At 43.6% G+C, this 22,847-nt stretch overlaps 1 protein-coding gene across 1 annotated transcript; it reads right to left on the bottom strand.

Moving 5' to 3' along the window:
• Nucleotides 1-3,833: 3,833 nt before the first annotated feature.
• On the bottom strand, nucleotides 3,834-22,800 carry PSMD13 (proteasome 26S subunit, non-ATPase 13). Its single transcript, XM_077287925.1, has 13 exons — nucleotides 22,606-22,800; nucleotides 16,552-16,630; nucleotides 15,686-15,720; nucleotides 14,167-14,222; nucleotides 13,801-13,844; nucleotides 11,107-11,193; nucleotides 10,536-10,707; nucleotides 8,374-8,453; nucleotides 7,455-7,580; nucleotides 7,283-7,345; nucleotides 7,084-7,164; nucleotides 5,116-5,232; nucleotides 3,834-4,167 (listed from the first exon to the last, which is right to left on the bottom strand). The coding sequence occupies exons 1-13, from the start codon at nucleotides 22,704-22,706 to the stop codon at nucleotides 4,072-4,074; spliced, it is 1,137 nt and encodes a 378-aa protein (XP_077144040.1). The 5' UTR covers nucleotides 22,707-22,800; the 3' UTR covers nucleotides 3,834-4,071.
• Nucleotides 22,801-22,847: the final 47 nt, after the last annotated feature.

Raw genomic sequence — 22,847 nt, 5'->3', positions numbered from 1 at the left:
AAACTGTCACTACACGTACCGGAGACACTGACGTGTGAAAGAGCCCTAACACACAGTTTCAGACAACACCTTCCAGTTCCATCAACACAGTAATTTCAAGCCTCTGCTAACGTCCAGCTTGGATTATCCCTACGCTTGATCCTCCTGTCTGGACTTCCCATCTGGCTCCACAGCACTCCCGAGATTTGCTACATTTCCCTAGTGAGTTTCCCCATTCAGCTTCCTCTGTCTGGAAGGGAGTAAGGCACACTCCTCAGCGCCTAGTTTGGGCCGTAGGTCTTAGACATTCCAGGGAGGTCCACAGCGAATCCAGTATGACCTCACGCTGTCAGAATGTTATATGCTCCATGTGGCTTCAATCCACTACCATCTGAACTTCACAAGAACTCAGACTGACTAAACCAGGATATGCTTCTCCTTTTTCATTGGCCTACTCCTTCCTCTGCTGGGCTGGTCCCAAACATTTAACTGTATCTTTACTGTGTCTGCCCCAGCAGTCTGTTGCTGGGCAACTTAAACTGTCACCTACATTCTAACCTAACATCACTACAGTCACTATGTTCTAACAGTATGCACTAAGCATCTTACATTTACAATGAGCATGGTCGGTCATAGGCACTACACAGGCACACACACTCAGGCAGCATCAGACTGCGCTCCCTCTGGGAAGTGAGCGCTGTCAATCAGAAGTCAGGGAGGTGTAATGGTGCACCAACAGGTACAGAGCTAGTATTGTCTTTATAGGGGCCAAGCCCCCTAAAACACTGTGTAGTCCATTTAAAATGCATTTTGGAGGTATGCTCCATAGTTTCCAACATGGACAATAACAAAGTTTAGGTCTCATTTACACATCAGTATTTCATCAGTGTTTGAGCCAAAGCCAGGAATGGAGCTTAGAGAAAAACGAAAAATAGAAAGACTGACATCTGTTGTGTGTTTTGGATCCACTCCTGGTTTTTACATACAAACACTGATATAAAAATATGATGTGTGAATGAGGCCTTAGGGTTAGAATTAGTGACTCCACCAAATAGTGAAGTAATTAAAAGTATAAGAATGTGCAACTGCATAACCTACATCAGTTATAGAAAGCGCCTCCTAACATCTTCATGGAACAGGAAGGTAACAGTCGTTATGTGTATCCTGTACACAGACAGATAAAATCAAGTACAGTACAGAAAAATCATTGTGTGCACATAGGTATAATTTATGCTTCAGGGTTTTGTTCAAAATTAGTCTCCTTCCCCATCTGGCAGCTGACAATACAGTGCCTTTCTGAAAGCAAACATTGTTCATTTATATGATTCATACATGTTTTCAATAGTGAATCAACGCCCAAAGCACCAAAATAGCAAGTGTTAGGCAGGATCGGTCCATACTCAAACCATGATGTGTGAATCCGGCCTTAATCTCTACCCTACCACACACTTCCGGTGAGATTAGGTTTTTTCCCGTAATCACCATAAAAGGTCCAAAGATATTAGTGTTAACCAATCCACCTTCCTATAATTTCCCATCGCGACTTAACTTTTTATGATTTATTCTGAGTTGTTTTGTTGATCTGCAAAAAACATGATGCATTTTAACAAGGCACTAGTCCTAATGCTGGATCTCATCTCTTACTACATTCACCATCCTGTTAGGTATTAACCCCTAGGGATCTTACTAGAGACACTGTTACTGACCTCCATTGCAGTCTATAGAAAGTTCACATATTCCCCAATGAACAAGCGAGGCGAAACGTGTGTTGGGGTGTTTCGCCACCACATGGCCTGTATGGATATTCTGACTACTATTTTGTATTTCTAACTATTGTGATAGTATTACCCCATCTCCAGTGCTTGGTGACTTGTGTACCCCTTAGTATCTGATAGCGGGGGCTCACTAGCTATCTTACAGAATTAGGCTGGTTATTTGTAAGCTTTCATAGTAACTATCTGTCGTGCTCATATATGCACATAATATATGACCCGAGTGGTCAGGAGTAGTCTGCATGGTAATTTAACACTCTGTGCATGCATTATTAACCCTATACAAGCCCTTCGTGGTTTTCTTCCTTCAATTCTAATTTTATGCAATGTTTTTCATTAATAAATCTAAAGATATTTTGTATATATTTTTGTTGCCCAAAATTTTTTTTTAATATAATTTATGCCCAAAGTGTGAAAAATATAAAAAGATGAGGTATTTTGATATCCTGGTTATGGACAACACAATATTTGGAAATGTACCCTCTCGTGATTGCCCTTGAAAATTGTCCATTTTTTAAGGAAAATAGGAGAATAGCCTTTGATTTCAGACTCTCTGGAGTCTCCTTTGTGCTGATGATCAGATATATGACCCTCATATCCTCCCAGTGTCTGGCTGTTGCATAATGTTATACTGAGGACTCCTTTTTGGTGGGTGGATGGGACACATTGAGCATAAAAATGTAACCTACACTTGTGTCTGTACAGGAACAAGCCATCGGCCTTGGGGTCCTCTTCTCAGTCTTCCTAGTTCCTTCTGGCTGGATCCTGTCTCACTTGGAAAACTACAAGAGCAGACCAGAATAAAGGAAGTTACCCGACCTCCGAGGAAGTCACTGGCCTGGGATGATGGCGGAAGGATGACCGAAGAAACGGCAGTGTCTAAATCTGCTCCTGGGGTGTCCGGACCCCCTTGTGTATTTTTTTTGTACTTAATAAAATTATTCTAAATCTGCTTTTAGGAGTGGAGTGGGCATCACTAAACGAGAGACCCCCTTGGTGGATGACTGGAGTCTACAGCCCATGACTGACCTGTTACAGCTTAGGCTGTGCGCACACGTCCAGTAATCATCCGTCTGAACGGATCCAGCAGTAATCCATTGACAAAAAAAGTTGTGCAAACAAATTTTTACCCAGGTAAAAAAATTATTTAAACTGTTTTTTTACATTGAATTCTATGTAGAATGGATCCGTTAAATATAAATCTGTTTTTCTTTCATATGAAAAAGGATCCGTTTTTTAACTTACTGGATAAGTTGCAAATGGAAGAAAACTGATGACCATTTAATGGATGTTTTCCATAGACTTCAATGTAAAAAAAAAAAACCCAGATATTGTTAGAAGATCTCAATCCATTGAGAATGTGTCCAGTTCCAGACGTCTCCTGCGCATTGTACGAGGATAGGTGGACACAGCAGTGCATAGAAGTAATATGCGGTAACAGAGGAGAATGCGCCCCCTGGTGGTGCAACACAACTTCTCTTTCCAACATGTTCAAGGTTTGGAAACATAAAACATTATGGATCCAGTTGTTTAAGACTGGCTGTGCAGGAATAAGATGAAGCCAGTTCAGCGGTGTGAACATGTTACTCTAGTCAGAGACTGGAATAACATTTCTGGCGTAATGTATGCCTTCGCTTTCCATGGATATAAAAGAAGAGTATAGCCATGCCTCTCCTCCCCAGCATCGCCTATTTTGTCGGAGCTGCTTGAAACCGGTGTGAAAACTCCAAGTCGCGGTAAAATTTCGCAGCAATTTAGTTTTACATCAGTTTTCCGGGTAAAAACTGAAGTATCGGTAACACATTTCTACAACAATCCCAGCACATCATTCAATGCTCGTCCGTGGACAATATGCCACCTCCTGCGGACACAAACATATTTTTCGAGCACGCCGAAGACACTCGGCTAGCACCTAGATAACACCTTATCCGAGCACGTCCGCTCATGACTAATATCTAGCCCTTCATTACACGTCGTACACTGAAAACGTTCTATAAGGAGAAAATGAAATATTAACGGGAGATTGCAGGGGAGGTCGGGTTATCCTGCCACTGGGGAAAGCAAGATGCCAAAACAGCATTTGTGAAGATTACAGAAACTGGTTTATTTGCTCATTGCCATTATTAGTGCAGGCACAAACCCTGGAACATAAAGAAGCTGCATCCTCTAGATGAAACCAGAAGACAGGTGGGTGTGACTGGTAATGGGGGCTTCAGTCACCTCCGAATGAGTCCAGCTATGTCCCCAATACCACGCTCACAAGTGCAGCCGCAACTGGTGACGAAGACTGGTGCGATCTCTGATCAGAGTGGTCGGACGTCTACGTCAAGATGTCGTGGGCCTGATGTTCTACAAGCATCTCCATGCTCTTCACATCTGTGCACCAGAACTCCAGGCGGTCTTTCATACCTTTGATCTGAAAAATAAAAAGCACAACAACTTTAAGGGGTCGTCCGGTGAAGAGAGGTCACCCCCCATTCTGTGGATAGGTGATAAATAATAGATGGGTGGGGGAGCGGCAGCGCACAAGCCTGACCGTCGTTCCAGACAACCCCTTTAATAGATCTGTTATATTGCTTAACAAAATGTCATATTTTAATGGGGGAAGTGATCTCACACATTCACAACTTTAATTAATTAGCCAGAAAGTGATGTGACTGCAAAGGTCACGTCGCACTCTAGAGGTCTCGGCAACTCTATGTACTTCATGGACTGTAATTAAAAAAGGAACATGTATCCCTAAGAATAGGTCATAAACGTCTGATGGTTGGGGGGATCCAATCTTTGGGACCCCTATTAATTGCAAAAAAACTGTGGATTAAACATCTCCCCGAGTTTAAACAGAACATAGGCCGAACATGAGAAATGCTGCTCCATTCATTGTATATAGGACTAAAGCAGCGTATCGGGGGTCTCCATCAGTCTCAGAGGCTATATATGGAGTCAGCTCTGATCAAACATCCCTCACTACAAGCCAGCAATGAGGAGGAAAGGGGCCCAGGATCAGTGGGGCTCTCAGGAGTGGGGCCCTCAACAATCAGACATCCTGTACATAGGTAAAAAGGAAATTGGGCGTTACATCACAGACATTTCTGAAGTATTCATGTATTGCCAAACCTCCATTCATTTTCCCTGTCCAGGTGAGGCAGCCACATCAGACAGGAGTGGGAACAGTTTTCTACATAAGGCTAGACCCCAGAGGTGTCACAGATCTATGGATATGCCATAAATGTCTGACCCCTTTACTTTGGTCTGATCACTGGGGTCCTGTAGTGAAGCATTCTCTGATCAGCTTATATAGGATAATTATGGAACAAGGTAAATTGCATAATCTGAAGCGTCAGGACAGAAGCCGATTACATACCTGCTGCAAATCAAGAACCCGAGGCTGAACCCACGTAATGTGCACTCGCTTATACACCTCATCAATGCTTCCCCGCAGCAAACCCACCGACAGCGCCTTCATCACAAGAAGCTCCACCTGCGACAATAGGGAGATTGGTGAAGGACACGTTACTCCAGACAAATTGCATTGCACTGAATGGTGCAGCTGGCGACCAGGGAGGAAGCCCGCCGTTCACAGGCCTTTGGCTGTTTTGATCCAACGAGTGAGATATGAAAAGCCAAAGAGCTGGGTGACGTCGGTCACAATTTGGCCATGTCTGGTGTAGAGGGATGATAAATGCCCCCCTTGTGTTTAGAAAGCTACTCTATGGGCCACTGGGGGCACAAAGCAGTATGGACAGACCCTCTAGTGGCATGTGAGGTCATCATGGCTCTGTATAACAGATCTAGATGATCTCCATGTACCACTGCATATGGTGCATACCGTTAAAAATTTTCTCCTACAATTAATAGGTCCATAATAAGGTATATGATAGAGGGGGGCAACTTTTTTGTTTTGTTTAATATATTCATATTACAAAAACCCTTTAAAGGGGCTGTCTGGCTTTAGGCTACAAGTCTGCAGTCACTCTATGGAACGGCAGACTCGTTAACCCCTTTCTGCCAGCTCCGGCGGTGAAAACAGCTGACATGTGCCTGCAATGGGCACGAGCGGAATCGCGATCCGCCAGCGCCCATTAACTAGTTAAATGCCCCTGTCAAGCGCTGACAGCGGCATTTAACAAGCGCTGCCGGCTGCAAGTACACGCACCGCTGACTTCCGTCACGTGATTGGGGGTCATCGCTGCGTTGCTATCACAACCAGAGGTCTCCTAGAGACCGCTATGGTTGCTGATGGCACATTGCTGTGAGCGCCACCCTGTGGTTGGCGCTCATAGCAATGCTGTAATTCGGCTGCATAGAGGCGATCTGTGCATCACCTCTATGTAGCAGAGGCGATCGAGTAGTGGATGCTTCTGAAAAAAATCAAACCGCCAAAATTACGTTTTTGTGATCACCGTGACATTGCATTAAAATGCAATAAGCAGCGATCAAAAGAACGTATCTGCACAAAAGTGATATAATTAAAAATGTCAGCTCGGCGCGCAAAAAATAAGCTCTCAACCGACCCCAGATCACAAAAAATGGAGACGCTACTTTTTTTTTTTTTTTAGCAAAATTTGGAATTGTTTTGTACCACTTAAATATAAGAGAACCTAGACATGTTTGATGTCTATGAACTCGTAATGACCTGGAGAATCATAATGGCAGGTCAGTTTTAGCATTTAGTGAACCTAGCAAAAAAAGCAAAACAAAAAACAAGTGTGGAATTGCGTTGTTTTTTTTAAATTTAATCGCACTTGAAATTTTTTTCCCGTTTTCTGTTACATGACATGGTATCTTTCAAAAGTACAACTCGTCCCGCAAAAAATAAGCCCTCATATGCCCATATTGATGGAAAAATAAAAAAAAGTTATGGCTCTGGAAAGAAGGGGAGCAAAAAACGAAAACCGCTCCGGGGGTGAAGGGGTTCATCTTCACATCATGGGAACCACAAGGATTCTCCATTGCTAGGAGAAAGACCACAAGTATGGGATTTGCATATATGTGGTCACATGCCAACTAGAAATGTGCAGCCTCACTCAATGCAAGCGTATTGAGTGAGACCAGACACGTCTAGTCTGAATGTGGCAGAAAGAATAGAAATGGCATACTTGCGGTTACATGAATGCCCGCTGCTGGCACTGTAGAATCCTCAAAGAGCGCAGACTTGTACATGAAGGCTGGACAATCCATAAGTGTGCCATTACAGGCAACAATCAGGCTGTGAGTATTATATTATGGACCCATACTGCACCATTTCCAAATATAACTGTGTGCACAAGGTCTGGGGCAGATGCAAGAATCCAAAAAAATAAAAAATTTGTATTAAAAAGGTTCAACTCACATCATTAACGTTGACCTGCGCGCTCTTCGCAATCTCTTCAAATGTCAGCTGACGATGATTCGCTGGCCGTGTGAACGTCATCTATGGAAGGAGAAGCACCAGACGGGAATGTACAGAATACCAGACCCTTCTATGTACATCTACTAGAGAGCTGCAGTGAACAGGGGGTGGAGGAAGCGCACACCCAAAAATCACTCACCTCCATTAAACAGAGAAGCTGAATTTTCTTAAGTAACAGTGATTCATTGGCAGCAAGGTCAGGCTAAAAGCAAAAAAAAAAAAAAAAATAGTACTATGATACAGACAATATGTCAGGAGCAAGGAGCCATCTAAAAAATAATGACGGACAAGACACAAAACTGGCTCCAAACCTGTTGTCCCCAAGCAGTTTTCAAGGCTCTGAAGGTCTCTACGTTGCCGCTGTTAAAGGCATAGAGCGTGTCTATCAGCCACTGCCGCTCAGACTTACGCAAGGACTCCAGCACCGGATGCATCAGCTAACGAGAGACCATAGTGTCATTGTGTGGAATGAGGGATAGCAGGAATTCTCAGCACAACAGTTATGACAGTAGCCCTACAATGGCAGGAGTATTATACCTGGTATTAAAGAGGTTGCCCACTACTTTGACAACGATGGTCTATGCTTAGGATAGGTCATCAATGTCTGATCGGCCAGGGACGGCTGCAAGTACTCGCTTACCGAGCTGCTCCGTCTGCTTGTAGTGGCTGCAGATTGATCTGAATAGGAGGCGGATGTGCAGTACCCTGCGGCAGCGACTACAAGCAGACGGAACAGCTCGGCAAGTGAGTACTTCCGGCCGGTGGCTGCCAACATTGATAACCGCTGATCAGCGAGGTGCCGGGTGTGGGATCCTGGACGTTCATACATTGATGAACTATCCTAAGCATAGGCCATCAATATAAAAGAACTGGGCAACCTCGTTAACAATCTACATTCTGGATGAACACTACGACCCCTTGTGCTCTACAGAATCTAACAAAGGCACTAAAGGTCCAGTTACACTGCAGGATTATCATGAATAAGCGGCTCGTTTCTCGATAATCGTGCCGTGTAAACAGGCTGCTGATCAGCAGATGATCAAGCAAAACGCTTATTTGTCAAGAGAAATTATGTTTTGATCTGCCTAAAAAATTAATGGTTCTCGGCAGCACATCATACTGTGTAAAAACCACCTGTACTGCCGAGAAAAATGGCAACCTATGCACACGGAATGATCTATTACAGATGAGGCAACTTCTTGTTAGCACAAGATATGCAAAATAACTTACCAGCTCTCCGAAGTTATAGACCCCATCTCCGAGAAGACCAGCCAGCCCAAGAGTGAATGCCCGGTCCTGTTGCTCTGACACTGCAATTAAACATGGACATGCAATAAAAGCAGATCTTCGGATATTGATAGAATGCTTTATCTGATGAGGTTCCTAAGAACGATTTATTAACCCCTAAGGACTGGGCAATTTTTCATTTTTTGCACTTTCGTTTTTTTTCCTCCCCTTATTCCAAGACCCATAAGTGCTATTCCGCAATTGTTTTTGTTTTATCTACCGCATTCATTTTACAGTAAAAATGACCTGACAATATGATTCTTCAGGTCAGTACAATTATGCAGATACCAAATATGAATGGTTTTTATTTAAAGTGGTGGGTGAAGGGAGAAAAAAAAAAATTGCTGAAATTTGTAAAGAAAAAAAAAAAATTGTTTGTGACGACATTATCCAAGAGATGCAATGCTTTCAGTTTTCAGGATATGGAGCCGTAAATGGGCTTGCTTTTTTGAGTCCTGTGCCAATGTTTTTTGTTGGTATCATTTTGGGGTAGATATGAGGTTTCGATTGGCTTTAATTAAATCTTTGTGTTGTTGCGGCGGCCAAAAAAAAAAAAAAAGAATTGGAATTGGGGGGGGGGGGGGGTTTATTATTTTTTTCTCTCTCGTTATGCCGTTTACCAATTGGATTAATTTATTTTATATTTTGATAGAGCGGACTTAAACAAATGCAGGGACACCAAATAGATGTATTTTTATTTATTAATATTTAATGGGGGAAAAGGAGGGTAATTTGAATTTTTTTTTTTTTTTTATTTACTTTTGATAGTACTTGCTAGTCACCTTAGGATATGTGAACCTGTCATCGTCTGATCGCATGTTTTATATACTGTAACACCACAGCATTGATTTATCTAGCAAAGATCGCAGTCTCCTCTTTCACAAAACAACTGTCATGAAAGGCTAAGGGGTCTTCATCAGACCCCTGACTGTCATTACAACTAGTGATGAGCGAATATACTCGTTACTCGAGATTTCTCGAGCACGCTCGGGGGTCCTCCAAGTATTTTTTAGTGCTCGGAGATTTAGTTTTTATTGCCGCAGCTGAATGATTTACATCTGTTAGCCAGCATAAGTACATGTGGGGGTTGCCTGGTTGCTAGGGAATCCCCACATGTAATCAAGCTGCTAACAGATGTAAATCATTCAGATGAGGTGAGGAAAACTAAATCTCCGAGCACTAAAAAATACTCGGAGGACACCCGAGCGTGCTCAGGAAATCTCGAGTAACGAGTATATTCGCTCATCACTTATAGCAACCCATTGGCAGCCCGCACTCATGTCACACATGCATAAAACAGTGCACCCCATTGCCGGAATGCTCAATGCTGCTGTCACAGACTGACAGCTCTTCTCCATCCACAACTCAATCAACCATCATCTGCGGATGAACGAGCTCGCATCAGAGGCAAGGAGATGGCAAATGAAGTACGCTGTACGTAATATCTTGTTAAGGCACAAGCATGTTGTATTAACCTATCCCCTTACCCGATATCACTGCATTATCACTACCAGGAAGCCAATGGTGTGCTTAATTCTATGTACAACTGGCAAAACCACAAAAGAACAAATGGACGAAATAGTCTTAATGACTGTGAGAAATAAAGAGCTACACGACTCCTGTAATGTTGCTTCATCCTGGACACATGAGAGCCGACTGTCACAGGAGGACAGCACAGGGAAAGAAAAAAAGGAGCTGATCACATTTAAAGGGAACCGGTCATATAAAGTAGGGTTAGCACCTATAAGCCCTTATATACAGCACTGTATAATGTTGTATGTCTGTCCCTAATCCGGACTGCAAGACAAGAAAAAGACTTTCATTATACCCACCTGCAGGGTGTCTGGACAGTGTGGATGATGCAGGATGCGTCAGAGAAGGAGGACAGCATCACAAGAAGAAGGGAGGTACAGGATGAAGAACAGCGATGCCCATCAAACCGGACCGCCCCACAGGCAAGTATAATAAAAGGTGTTTTTCTTGTCTTGCAGGCCGGGTCGGGGACAGATATTCAGCATTATAGAATGGTGTAACACCGGGCCTGTAGCTGCTGACCTTACTTTAGATGGAAAAACCTGGTGACAGATTCCCTTTCAGGAACTTACCTGGCAAGTCTTTTAGTTCTGTGCATCCCAAGAATCGAAGTGCATCTTTGTAATAGGAGGCATGATTTCCAATCGTCTGATAATACTTGCTGGAGAGGTCATAGAAGCGGCTGTGCACAGACGTCACACCGGCCAAGGCTCCGAGCATCTCCTCCACACCTTCTATCGTTTCCTGAAAATCAAAAACAAGGAGCACGGAAAGCTAAGATGATGCCTAGGAAGAATCAAGCCGTACATTACAGGGGCGTCCAAGGATTGAAGCTTCACGAGTGGAGAGAATAGAGCTTGGTGAAAACACAACCAACAGTCATCACGACTTGCACAAAATCATCAGACTTGTCATTCTGAGCTGCAATAACATCATTAGAATATGCACTGGAATAAATGATATGTAACACAGAGGATAGCGACTGCATGGAGATGGCTCAGGAATCACTGCACCCAGGGATCAAAGTTTTCCGAAATGGAAAGATGCAAATGTATTTGTCTAAAAATACAAAACTTTCCTTGTGAATAAAATACACTAAGCGGCTTCATCACAGCGACCTGTACCCAATTCTGTACTACACACCTTAGTGGCCTGTAAGTCTCCAATGTTCAGCTTCAGCGCCCCAATGGCCGTCCTGCAGAGTATCACAGCCTCATCGCTGCTTTTCACCTGTACCCAAAAAAAAAAAAGTTTTTTTTTTTTTTTAACAAAGTTTATATATTTTACATGTTCAGCAGAAAAAGCAAAATAATCAGGGAGAAAGGGTTGTTACATGTCAGGGATCGGACTAGGACCAGTTCATGTGGATGCTGGTTATATTCCAAATATAAGTTTCGGGTTTGGGTGGAATGTTGGGACGACCCCTCCACCACCGTCCAAATAAGTGAAGACCATGCACTAAAGTATGAAAAAGACCAAGCCCATGGTGCTGTTCCTGCAATGCCGGAGCCCACTTTAAAGTAGTGTCGATAAGAGGTTGCACTTAGGTCTAGCTACGTCTTAAGTTTGATGGATTCCCATGGAAGAAAAGCTTTATGAAAGGCTGAAAATAGTCACTTTAGGGTGTTTTAATGGCCAATTACTCGGCATGCATTACAGTGAATCTGTCAGGTTTTGCTATGAAATCTGAGCGCAGCATGATGTAGAGGCAGAGACTCCAATTCCAGCAATGTGTCAGTTACTGGGCTGCTTGGTGCAGCTTTAATATATGCCATGTTCTCTCTGCTGCAGATATAGCAGTGCTCAGAATGCAGGTCCCTTTATAACGGGCCAGGGTTGCAGATTAGCTGGCCTTGATTTTACAAGACCTAGTCCAGTCAATGATCATCTCCTGCTGATAAAACACTGATAGCATTGAAACAACAGCACACAGCTAATAAGTGACACATCCCTGGAATCAGGATCTCTGCCCCTACATCATGCTGATCTCAGATTACATAACAAAAAACCTACTGAGAGATTTTCTTTAGCCCCTCCAGGACCCTGGGGTTTTCAGTGTTTGCTCCCCTTCTTCCCAGCGCCATAACATTTTTAATTTTCCATTAATATGGCCATGTGAGGGCTTGTTTTTTGCAGGACAAGTTGTACTTTTGAAGAACACAACTGATGTTACCATATAATGTACTGGAAAAAGGGAAAATAATCAGTGTGGTGAAATTGCAAAGAAAAAAAAAACGTACATTTCCACAACTCTTTCTTCCATGTTTACTAAATGCTAAAACTGACGTGCCATTATGGTTCTCCAGGTCATTATGGGTTCGCAGACACCAGACGTGTCTAGGTTCTTTTTTTTATTTAAGTGGTGAAAAAAAAATATCCAAAGTTTGTAAGAAAAATAAAACGGCGCCATTTTCAAGGACCCGCAGCGTCTCCATTTTTCGTAATCTCGGGCTGGGTGAGGGCTTATTTTTTTGCATGCCGAAATGATGTTTTTAATCGATGCTGTTTTGGGGAACATACCATGTTTTGATCACCCGTTATTGTATTTTATTGCAATGCTGTGGTGACCAAAAAAAATGCAATTCTGGCGTTTATTTTTTTCTCGTTACATCGTTTAACAAATGGATTAATTATTTTTATATATTAATAGATCTTGCGTTTCTGAAAGCGGCGATATAAAATATGTGTATTTTTTATTCTGAATGGGGCAAAAGTGGGGTGAACAGAACTTTTATATTTTTTAAAAAGGTTTTTCCTACTTTTTACTGTCTTCAATAGTCTCCTTAGGAGAGCTGAAGCTGCGATCTTATGATCATTTGTGCTATGTGGAGCAAAAATCATCATCATCCTCTAAAACAGCAGATCAGCAATGACAAGCACGGGGGTCTTCTGCCGACCTCCGATTGCCATGCCAGCCCATGGGCACCCAATAGACAGTGGCATTTAACATTCTATCAGCTGCGTGGGGATTGCGATTCCACCTGTGGCTGTTAGGGGCACATGTCAGCTGATCGATCAGCTGTCATGTGCCTGAAAAGATGCGGGCTCAGCACCGGAGCCCGCATCAAACAGGGGGAGGTGACCTATGATGGTCGTGAATGAGTTAAGTTTAGCAGATGAGACCCATGGATACAATGAACAACAGGTTTGTGATTCCATTTTACTCTGTGGGTCTATTTACTTTGATTTCAGTTTTACAAATGGACAGAAAATGGATGAGAAAAACTGTCCTTAATTATACCCACGGTATAAGCCAAACACAAGGTAGCAGCACACATGCCAATAAGGCAATGTGGACAGTCAAACCCCATTACTATATAAAAGGCATCCATGATTAAAGCCAGTGCTCCGTCACAACACCGCATGGCTGCAAACAAGTGTGGAGGGGCACGAGATTCAAGAAGGGCTGTGGAGTTGGAGTCGGAGCCCATTTTGGTGGAGTCGGGCTCTTGGAAATTGAGGAGTTGGAGGTATGGCTTACCGACTCCATAGCTCTGCATTTGAGGCCCCTTTGTCAAGTAGAAGAGACCTAAATGCACCCTCTGCACCATCAGCCAGCTTTCCTGCACCAGTAACATACCCACCTCCACACCTCTCTGAAGCCCCTCCATAATGTATCCTACCTACTGAGGAGAGTGGACCCTGGCAGTGCTCATACCCGACTATACTAGGACATAAGCCCCCATTGGAGTAGTGCCCATTGTAGCACCACCTTCTAAAGACAAGCCTTTCACCTAGTCCTGGATTTTGGAGGCCCCCATTGCCACAGCTGCCCCCGCCCCATACACAGAGCAGAGCAGCGTCTGTGTGACTACAAAATGCCTGCGCTCTGCTCACCTTCTCCCGAGTTTTCTCTAGGAAAGTAAGAGCCACGGTGGGATCTAGAAGAAAAAAAAAAAAATATGTAAGCAGTGAAAAATATTATCAACTGATGCCACATTAAAATCAAAAAATATTTTATTCTTCTTTAAAAAATGATATATATATATTTGACAGACAAGACTCGAATGCCCTGGGGGGAGAGACAGGAACCAGGCTTAGCTCTAATGCCTTCCTGCTACAGATGGGTGGGTAAGGGTCCGCAGCCCCACTACACAATACATTTGTACGTATTCCACTGGTATGGAAGGTTATATATATATATATATATATATATATATGTGGAATTCATGTATTCATTAATCACAGCGTGCGTTTCCTTACCTGTCATCTGTCGCACCACATGAAGGATTATCTCAACCAGAGATAAGGGGTTAATTCTGAAACAACATATAATGTTCATCTTTCAGACCAGTTTGTTGGTTTAAGAAACATAACACAATATTGGGAATTTGCCTATTTGTTGGGGGGGGTTAAATCTTATTCCCCAATAGACATATGGATGAAACATGGCCGTTGTGTCTCTTCTAACAGTGCCTGAGCTGCAGCAGTGAGCGCACTTTACAAGTGACTATAACACTGTCATTATAATAATTTTGTATAAACTCTACATACATCATCCGCTATGAGGGACTAGATCATAAGACCCTGCAAAACTGCTGATGAGACCCGGACCCCGGATTATAGCCGCACTACGGGAAATGGATTCATCTCCTGGCTCAATCCTAAGTAATATCCAATACATAGTGCTGCTCTTTGGCTTTATTGCCGATCTCCGGACCCTCACCGGACCACACGACATCCTCAGTGTCCCCCTCTATGCCTTCCTATGAGAGTTACAACAAGAAACTGACACTTGGTGTGCACAGGGGTCACTGCCTAGTTAGACCTTGTGGCACGTGGTCCAGCTGATGACCAGAACTCATCTACCTGAATGAATCTACTGAAGAAAAAGACCAGAAATGAATAAGCCCACCTATGAATGTACATTACAAAACGCATTGTCTTAACAACTCGCGTTAATGTAGAGATAATTGTTATTCCCTGGAAAATCTGTCAACACTCCTTGTGGCTACAGACCGACGCTGTATATTATGCGTACGTCGCGTGGCTATCACATCTGCTTCCTTACAACACACTAATGAACACTAGTCCCTGGATACGTTTCGCCTGATACATTGGTGTCTTCAGGGGTAAATGACCCATAACTACTAATAGTCCCATATACCTCTGAGGACACCAGTGTAGCTCACGGTAAGCGCTCGCTTACACCAGCGTATACATCAGACGAGCGCTGTCTGATTTTTATCAGATAACATGGAGACCAACGCAGTCCTCATACGTGTTTACTTCAATAACAGAATCTGTCAGTGGAATACAAATTTGCAGAAGGATCCAATTTCACTTTGAAATCAGATGCCACAAACCCACTGAAGTCAATAAGCGAGTGGAAAACATCGGACTGCACTCGGATGACATCCGGGTGCAGTCCAATTTCCAAGGACAACAGACAATGGAGAAGACGGAGAAATTTTGTTCTCCATCTTCTCCTCAGTGGGCTCATCGGAGTGTACCGGAGCACACTATGCCGACACTGGGATCAGAGTATCATGAGCACAATCGGCCGATTCTCTTGGATGAGAGGATCTACACCTGTCTGACCGTAGCTTAAGAGCTGTGATAGCACCCAGGTTAGTCTTCGCCCAGTTTTCTGAGGAACATTCCTGTTGCTGTCCAAGCCTTGTACACCCATTTTAATGAAACGCATAACAAGAACACAAGACTTTTTATTTATATTTTTGCAGGGAAAGGAACAGTAAGGAAAGTAAAAATGTCTTTATACCTGTGCTCAAAGTCACTGATAAAGTTCTCATAAAGCTGTAAAAAGAAACAAAACAAATACCTCAGTAAGTCACTAGAAAAAAAAGAACACAATTTTAAAGGATCTACTAAAATAATTCTATTTTTTTTAACCTTTTTTACATATAACCTTCTGAAAAATAAATATGCCTGACCACGGCTTTCCACAATAAGACAGCTCTATACAATGCATCATTTTTAATGATTTACTAAACTGAATTTGCTGCTGATTGGTGAGGGTCCCGAGACCCTCGCTGACGTTCAGAACACGACTCATGTACAGGCTCAGACTATTGAGCCATACCCCGCATGCACCCGTGTCAGAGCCAGGGGCTTCTGCTTGCACAAGTAACAGCGTCAGAGTCATGTTTTGAGCCATTGTAGTGGGGGGTCTCAGGACCCGGACCCCCCACCAATCAGCAGTAGGTTCAAACACATAAATATAAGTGAAAATTATAGGAACTAAATTATTAATTCACACATAGCGGGAGGATTAACAGAACCTGAGCGATCAGAGTCTCCCGGTCTGTTACATTCTTACTGCAAGATCCAATAAAGGTGATGTTGTGTGGAAATTCCATCATGGCTGCATGTAACAGAGGAATGGCACCATGCAGAGTTACCCAAATATATATATCTTTTGCTTTACATGGAATACAAGTACTGTACTTATTAAGGCAGAAAGTCAGATAGTGGCCGGGTTCTCTCTATACCCCTTGGTTACAGCTTAGGTATTTCTGTTACTTGAAAAGCGACAACAGAATAAGGAAGGACCTCAGGACTCAATGACCACGAGTATCAACGTGCACAGTTCTCCCCAACGTTCCCCCGATGGGTGCACTCACTTACTTTGATAAGTCCATCGCCTTTGGAGCAATCAGGATCCTGAACAAAGTCCAGAAGCTGAAGAGTTAACTGATGCCAAAGCCTGGAAACGAGATAGAAATGATTATTGCCATAAACCCCCATCATCTGTTCCCTTATCTTGTGTCAATGGTTCATTGCTAAGATCTCTGCTTGCTGTAAGTGACTGGAAGCACTCCATTAACAAGAGCAGAGCACCTTACAGGATCCAGCACAGCGGAGCGTGTGTGCTATGACTGTATGCAGCGCAGCAATGTCCTGGGGAGGGCAGATATAGGACGGAAACTCCTCCTCTGACACTACAAGACGCAGTGTGACCAGGGCCTTACACTCACGTATGACTGTCTGCCCTGGATGCATCAGTAACAAGCGCTCAGCCATGATGACATCTGTGCATGTTATACACGGAAGCGCTGACAGCACAGCACATTGCTGCAACGTTTACATTTTACATCCCACCCTGCTGAGCTTGGCGGGTCTTCCAATAGGTGGCGCTAGAGTTCCTCTGAAGAGGCAATTTACTCGATAAAATCAGTATTGAGTGATGACAGATCGTTACATTACTGAGACAGAAGATGGCAGCTGCAGCTCATAAGATTTTGGAACTATAGTCTACAAGTTCTCCTGAGGTGACAGTTACACTTCTCCATAGAACCTTATAAGCACCAACTGTCATCTCCTCTCTCAGTAATGGGAACGTCTGGACTCACTGAAGACACATTTTACCCATGAGAATTGGCACTGACTGATCAGTCCAGGAGGAGACAGCAGTGGATTCCTCTGATACATTACAGTTTCTTATTTTCCTGTGTACTATTAATTTACGGGAAAAAATTATCATCAAATTTACATGAATCAGTGCAAATCCTACAAGAGTGATAACATGCAGTACTGGACATGCTGACAACATGACAGACCCCAGTATAATATCCCAGAGGGGCCATGACTGCCGCCAGGTAATATGGCGGATCGCTGCCAGGCACTAGGATCTCATTTATCAACACTAAAGTGTGTTGCTCATACCAACCAATCAGAGCGCAACTTTCATTTCTTAAACTGCCTTAGTACAATGAAAGCTGCTCTGTGATTGGTTGCTACAGGCAAAGACTGTTTTTTAGCTACCTCCTAGGTCTGAGTACATAGTTACATAGTTACATAGTTATTGAGGTTGAAGGAAGACTTTAAGTCCATCTAGTTCAACCCATAGCCTAACCTAACATGCCCTAACATGTTGATCCAGAGGAAGGCAAAAAAAACCCATGTGGCACAGAGTAACTCCACCATGGGGAAAAAAATTCCTTCCCGACTCCACATACGGCAATCAGACTAGTTCCCTGGATCAACGCCTTATCAAGGAATCTAGTGTATATACCCTGTAATATTATACTTTTCCAGAAAGGTATCCAGTCCCCTCTTAAATTTAATTAATGAATCACTCATTACAACATCATACGGCAGAGAGTTCCATAGTCTCACTGCTCTTACAGTAAAGAATCCGCGTCTGTTATTATGCTTAAACCTTCTTTCCTCCAGACGTAGAGGATGCCCCCTTGTCCCTGTCTCAGGTCTATGATTAAAAAGATCATCAGAAAGGTCTTTGTACTGTCCCCTCATATATTTATACATTAAAATAAGATCACCCCTTAGTCTTCGTTTTTCCAAACTAAATAGCCCCAAGTGTAATAACCTATCTTGGTATTGCAGACCCCCAAGTCCTCTAATAACCTTGGTCGCTCTTCTCTGCACCCGCTCTAGTTCAGCTATGTCTTTCTTATACACCGGAGACCAGAACTGTGCACAGTATTCTAAGTGTGGTCGAACTAGTGACTTGTATAGAGGTAAAATTATGTTCTCCTCATGAGCATCAATGCCTCTTTTAATACATCCCATTATTTTATTTGCCTTTGTAGCAGCTGCCTGACACTGGCCACTGAATATGAGTCTGTCATCCACCCATACACCCAGGTCTTTTTCATTGATGGTTTTGCCCAGAGTTTTAGAATTAAGCACATAGTTATACATCTTATTACTTCTACCCAAGTGCATGACCTTGCATTTTTCCCCATTAAAGCTCATTTGCCATTTATCAGCCCAAGCTTCTAGTTTACATAAATCATCCTGTAATATAAAATTGTCCTCCCCTGTATTGATTACCCTACAGAGTTTAGTGTCATCTGCAAATATTGAAATTCTACTCTGAATGCCCCCTACAAGGTCATTAATAAATATGTTAAAAAGAAGAGGGCCCAATACTGACCCCTGTGGTACCCCACTGCTAACCGCGACCCAGTCCGAGTGTGCTCCATTAATAACCACCCTTTGTTTCCTATCCCTGAGCCAGCTCTCAACCCACTTACACATATTTTCCCCTATCCCCATTACTCTCATTTTATGTATCAACCTTTTGTGTGGCACCGTATCAAAAGCTTTGGAAAAGTCCATATACACTACGTCCACTGGGTTCCCTTGGTCCAGTCCGGAACTTACCTCTTCATAGAAGCTGATCAAATTAGTCTGACATGAGCGGTCCCTAGTAAACCCGTGCTGATACTGGGTCATGAGGTTATTCCTCTTCAGATACTCCAGTATAGCATCCCTTAGAATGCCCTCCAGGATTTTACCCACAGTAGAGGTTAAACTTACTGGCCTATAATTACCGAGTTCAGTTTTTGCCCCTTTTTTGAATATTGGCACCACATTTGCTATACGCCAGTCCTGTGGTACAGACCCTGTTATTATGGACTCTTTAAAGATTAAAAATAATGGTCTATCAATGACTGTACTTAGTTCCTGCAGTACTCGGGGGTGTATCCCATCCGGGCCCGGAGATTTGTCAATTTTAGTGATTTTTAGACGCCGCTGTACTTCCTGCTGGGTTAAGCAGGTGACATTTAATGGGGAATTTTTATCACTAGTCATATTGGCTGCCATGGGATTTTCTTTTGTAAATACTGATGAAAAAAAGTCATTTAGCAGATTGGCTTTTTCCTCATCCTCATCCACCATTTCACCCAGACGATTTTTAAGGGGGCCAACACTGTCATTTTTTAGTTTCTTACTATTTATGTAGTTAAAGAATATTTTGGGGTTATTTTTACTCTCTCTAGCAATGAGTCTCTCTGTCTCAATCTTTGCTGCCTTGATTTGCTTTTTACAGAATTTATTTAATTTTCTGTATTTATTTAATGCCTCATCACTACCTACTTCCTTTAATTCTCTAAATGCTTTCTTTTTGTTCCTTATTGCGCCCCTAACAGCTCTATTTAGCCATATTGGTTTCCTCCTATTTCTAGTATGTTTATTCCCATACGGTATATACTGTGCACAGGTCCTATCCAGGATGCTAATAAACGTCTCCCATTTTCTTTGTGTATTTTTGTGTCTCAGGATATCGTCCCAGTTAATTGCACCAAGATCCTCTCTCATCCGTTGGAAATTTGCCCTCCTGAAGTTTAGTGTCCTTGTCACCCCCCTACTACCCATCTTATTAAAGGTTACATGAAAACTTATTATTTTATGATCACTATTCCCCAAGTGACCCCCAACCCTTATATTTGATATGCGGTCTGGCCTGTTGGTTAATATTAGATCTAGCAGTGCCCCCCTCCTTGTTGGGTCCTGAACCAGCTGTGAAAGGTAATTGTCTCTCATAGTTGTCAAAAACCGATTACCTTTGCTGGAACTGCAGGTTTCTGTTCCCCAATCTATTTCAGGGTAGTTGAAGTCCCCCATAATAATGACTTCTCCTTGAGTCGCAGCTTCATCTATTTGCTTTACGAGGATATTCTCCATTGCTTCCATTATTTTTGGAGATTTATAACAAACCCCTATCAGTAATTTATTATTTTTTCCCCCTCCCCTTATCTCCACCCACAGGGACTCCACATTTTCATTAAATTCACCTATATTATCACGCAGGATGGGTTTTAAGGAAGATTTTACATATAGACACACCCCTCCCCCTCGCTTATCTGTACGGTCATTTCTGAACAGGCTATAGCCCTGCAAGTTAACAGCCCAGTCATGGCTCTCATCCAGCCACGTCTCAGATATCCCCACCATGTCATAATTATGCTCCAACAACATTAGTTCTAATTCGTCCATTTTGTTGGCGAGGCTTCTGGCATTAGTATACATGCACTTGATGTTACTCTCTGTACCTCTATTCTTTCTTAAATTAATAACTGTTCTAACCCCACCCCCCATGCCACCGCCACCCCCAACTTCCTTATTTGTGCCCAGCTCTCTATCTGCACTATCTTCCCCTCCTATAAAATGAATACCCTCCCCCCCAATCCCTAGTTTAAACACTCCTCCAACCTTCTAACCATTTTCTCCCCCAGCACAGCTGCCCCTTCCCCATTGAGGTGCAGCCCGTCCCTAGCGTAGAGCCTGTAGCCCACTGAGAAGTCGGCCCAGTTCTGCAGGAACCCAAACCCCTCCTTCCTACACCAATTCTTGAGCCACTTATTAACCTCCCTAATCTCCCGTTGCCTCTCTGGCGTGGCACGTGGTACAGGCAGTATTTCGGAAAATACCACGTTGGAGGTCCTTGCTTTCAGCTTGCAGCCTAATTCCCTGAAATCATCTTTAAGGACCTTCCACCTACCTCTAACTTTGTCATTTGTGCCAATGTGCACCATGACTGCTGGGTCCTCACCAGCCCCTCCCAGTAATCTGTCCACCCGATCAGCGATGTGTCGGACTCGAGCGCCAGGTAGGCAGCACACCGTCCGACGATCCCTGTCTTTGTGACAGATTGCCCTATCTGTTCCCCTAATAATTGAGTCCCCCACTACCAGCACCTGTCTGGCCTGCCCTGCTCTCCTATTTCCCTCCTTACTGGAGCAGTCACTCCTCCGGCTTTCAGAGGACATGCCTGGCTGCAGCAGTGCTACCCCTGTACTGGCACCCCCCTCATCTGCCAACTTAGCAAACTTATTGGGGTGTGCCAGATCAGGACTAGCCTCCCTGGCACTCTTCCCTCTACCCCGCCTTCTATCTGTCACCCAGCTAACTGCCACACTGTCCTGCTGCTCCATCCTACCATCCCCCTCCTCATCTATCCCATTGAGCGTCTGCTCTGTGAGCAGAAGACTCCTCTCCATATTGTCTATGGATCTCAGTGTTGCCAGCTGCACATTTAGATCCAAAATCTGGGCTTCCAAATGCACAATGTGCTCACATCTCGCACAGCAGTATGCACCCTCGACCGGCTGGTCAAGGACTGCATACATGTGGCAAGATGTGCACTGGATGGCATTAACAATTGTGGAGCACATTTCCTAATGGGGATTGCACCACACAGAAACTTTAATTAAAAATAAATACAAAGTATTAATTAAAAAAAAAAAAAAAACAGAAGCAATTCCTCCCTTGGAAACTCCCTGATTCCAAAGTCACTGAATCACAAGTCACACACTTACCGCCGTTCACACTTACGCTCAGGTCACACTCAGCTCGCTGACACTCGCTGTGCTGAAGATTTATAGATTTTTTTTTTCTCTCTATCTCCCCTCAACAGCAATCCACCTTGCTGTTCAGATGCACTTCCAAAAAGGGCTTGAGCCCCAAACAGCTGCCCCTTATAAACCCTTGATTATGACCGCCCACCCTAAGTTAACACCTTATGAATATAGCTACTCCCAATTCAGCAATTCACACAAATTCACACAGGTATTTGTTAAAGGCCTTCCAAATACCTCCTCACTGAATCACAAGTCACACACTTACCGCCGTTCACACTTACGCTCAGGTCAAACTCAGCTCGCTCACACTCGCTGTGCTGAAGATTTATAGATTTTTTTTTTCTCTCTATCTCCCCTCAACAGCAATCCACCTTGCTGTTCAGATGCACTTCCAAAAAAAGTACGTGCCCAAAGCGGCCAATTAGAGCCTTGCTTGCATCTTGTAACATTGTGAATAGAAAAGCTAGATCCTGATTGGCTTCTACGGGCGACAAGTGTCCATGCACGAGCTCAGTGTATGAGGCGGAGGCTCGGCATGGTCCGTGCTGCGGGCACTGCTCCCGGCGCTCACTTCTTGTTGTACAGCTCCTCCATCCGGTGCCATATCTCCGCCGTCTCAGGCGTCGCGCTCTGACTCTGCTGCTGCTGTAGGAAGCCGGTCACGTCCCTCATTTCTGCGAATCAAAGCCAATCTGCTAAGGGTGAAAAACAAAAGCGTGCAGCAAACACCGGCCGCCACCACCGGAAGTGTCAGAGCAAGCTGCACACTCACTTCCGCCAGGATGCGACAAGCCGTAAAGCATCAGCGCGAAA

The sequence above is a fragment of the Ranitomeya variabilis genome, chromosome 2, assembly GCF_051348905.1.
Source record: "Ranitomeya variabilis isolate aRanVar5 chromosome 2, aRanVar5.hap1, whole genome shotgun sequence".
NCBI lineage: Eukaryota > Metazoa > Chordata > Amphibia > Anura > Dendrobatidae > Ranitomeya > Ranitomeya variabilis.
Note: the sequence above shows the minus strand (reverse complement) of the source record. Positions and strands in the feature narration are given on the sequence as shown.

Excerpts from the sequence above, each read along its gene's own strand:
- PSMD13 (XM_077287925.1), bottom strand. The coding sequence starts at position 22,706 with ATGAGGGACGTGACCGGCTTCCTACAGCAGCAGCAGAGTCAGAGCGCG. Across the intron at positions 11,194-13,800 it reads TAGAGAAAACTCGGGAGAAG|GTGAAAAGCAGCGATGAGGC; the intron begins GTGAGCAGAGCG and ends TTTTGGGTACAG. Across the intron at positions 8,454-10,535 it reads AGAACTAAAAGACTTGCCAG|TGTCAGAGCAACAGGACCGG; the intron begins GTAAGTTCCTGA and ends GTTTAATTGCAG.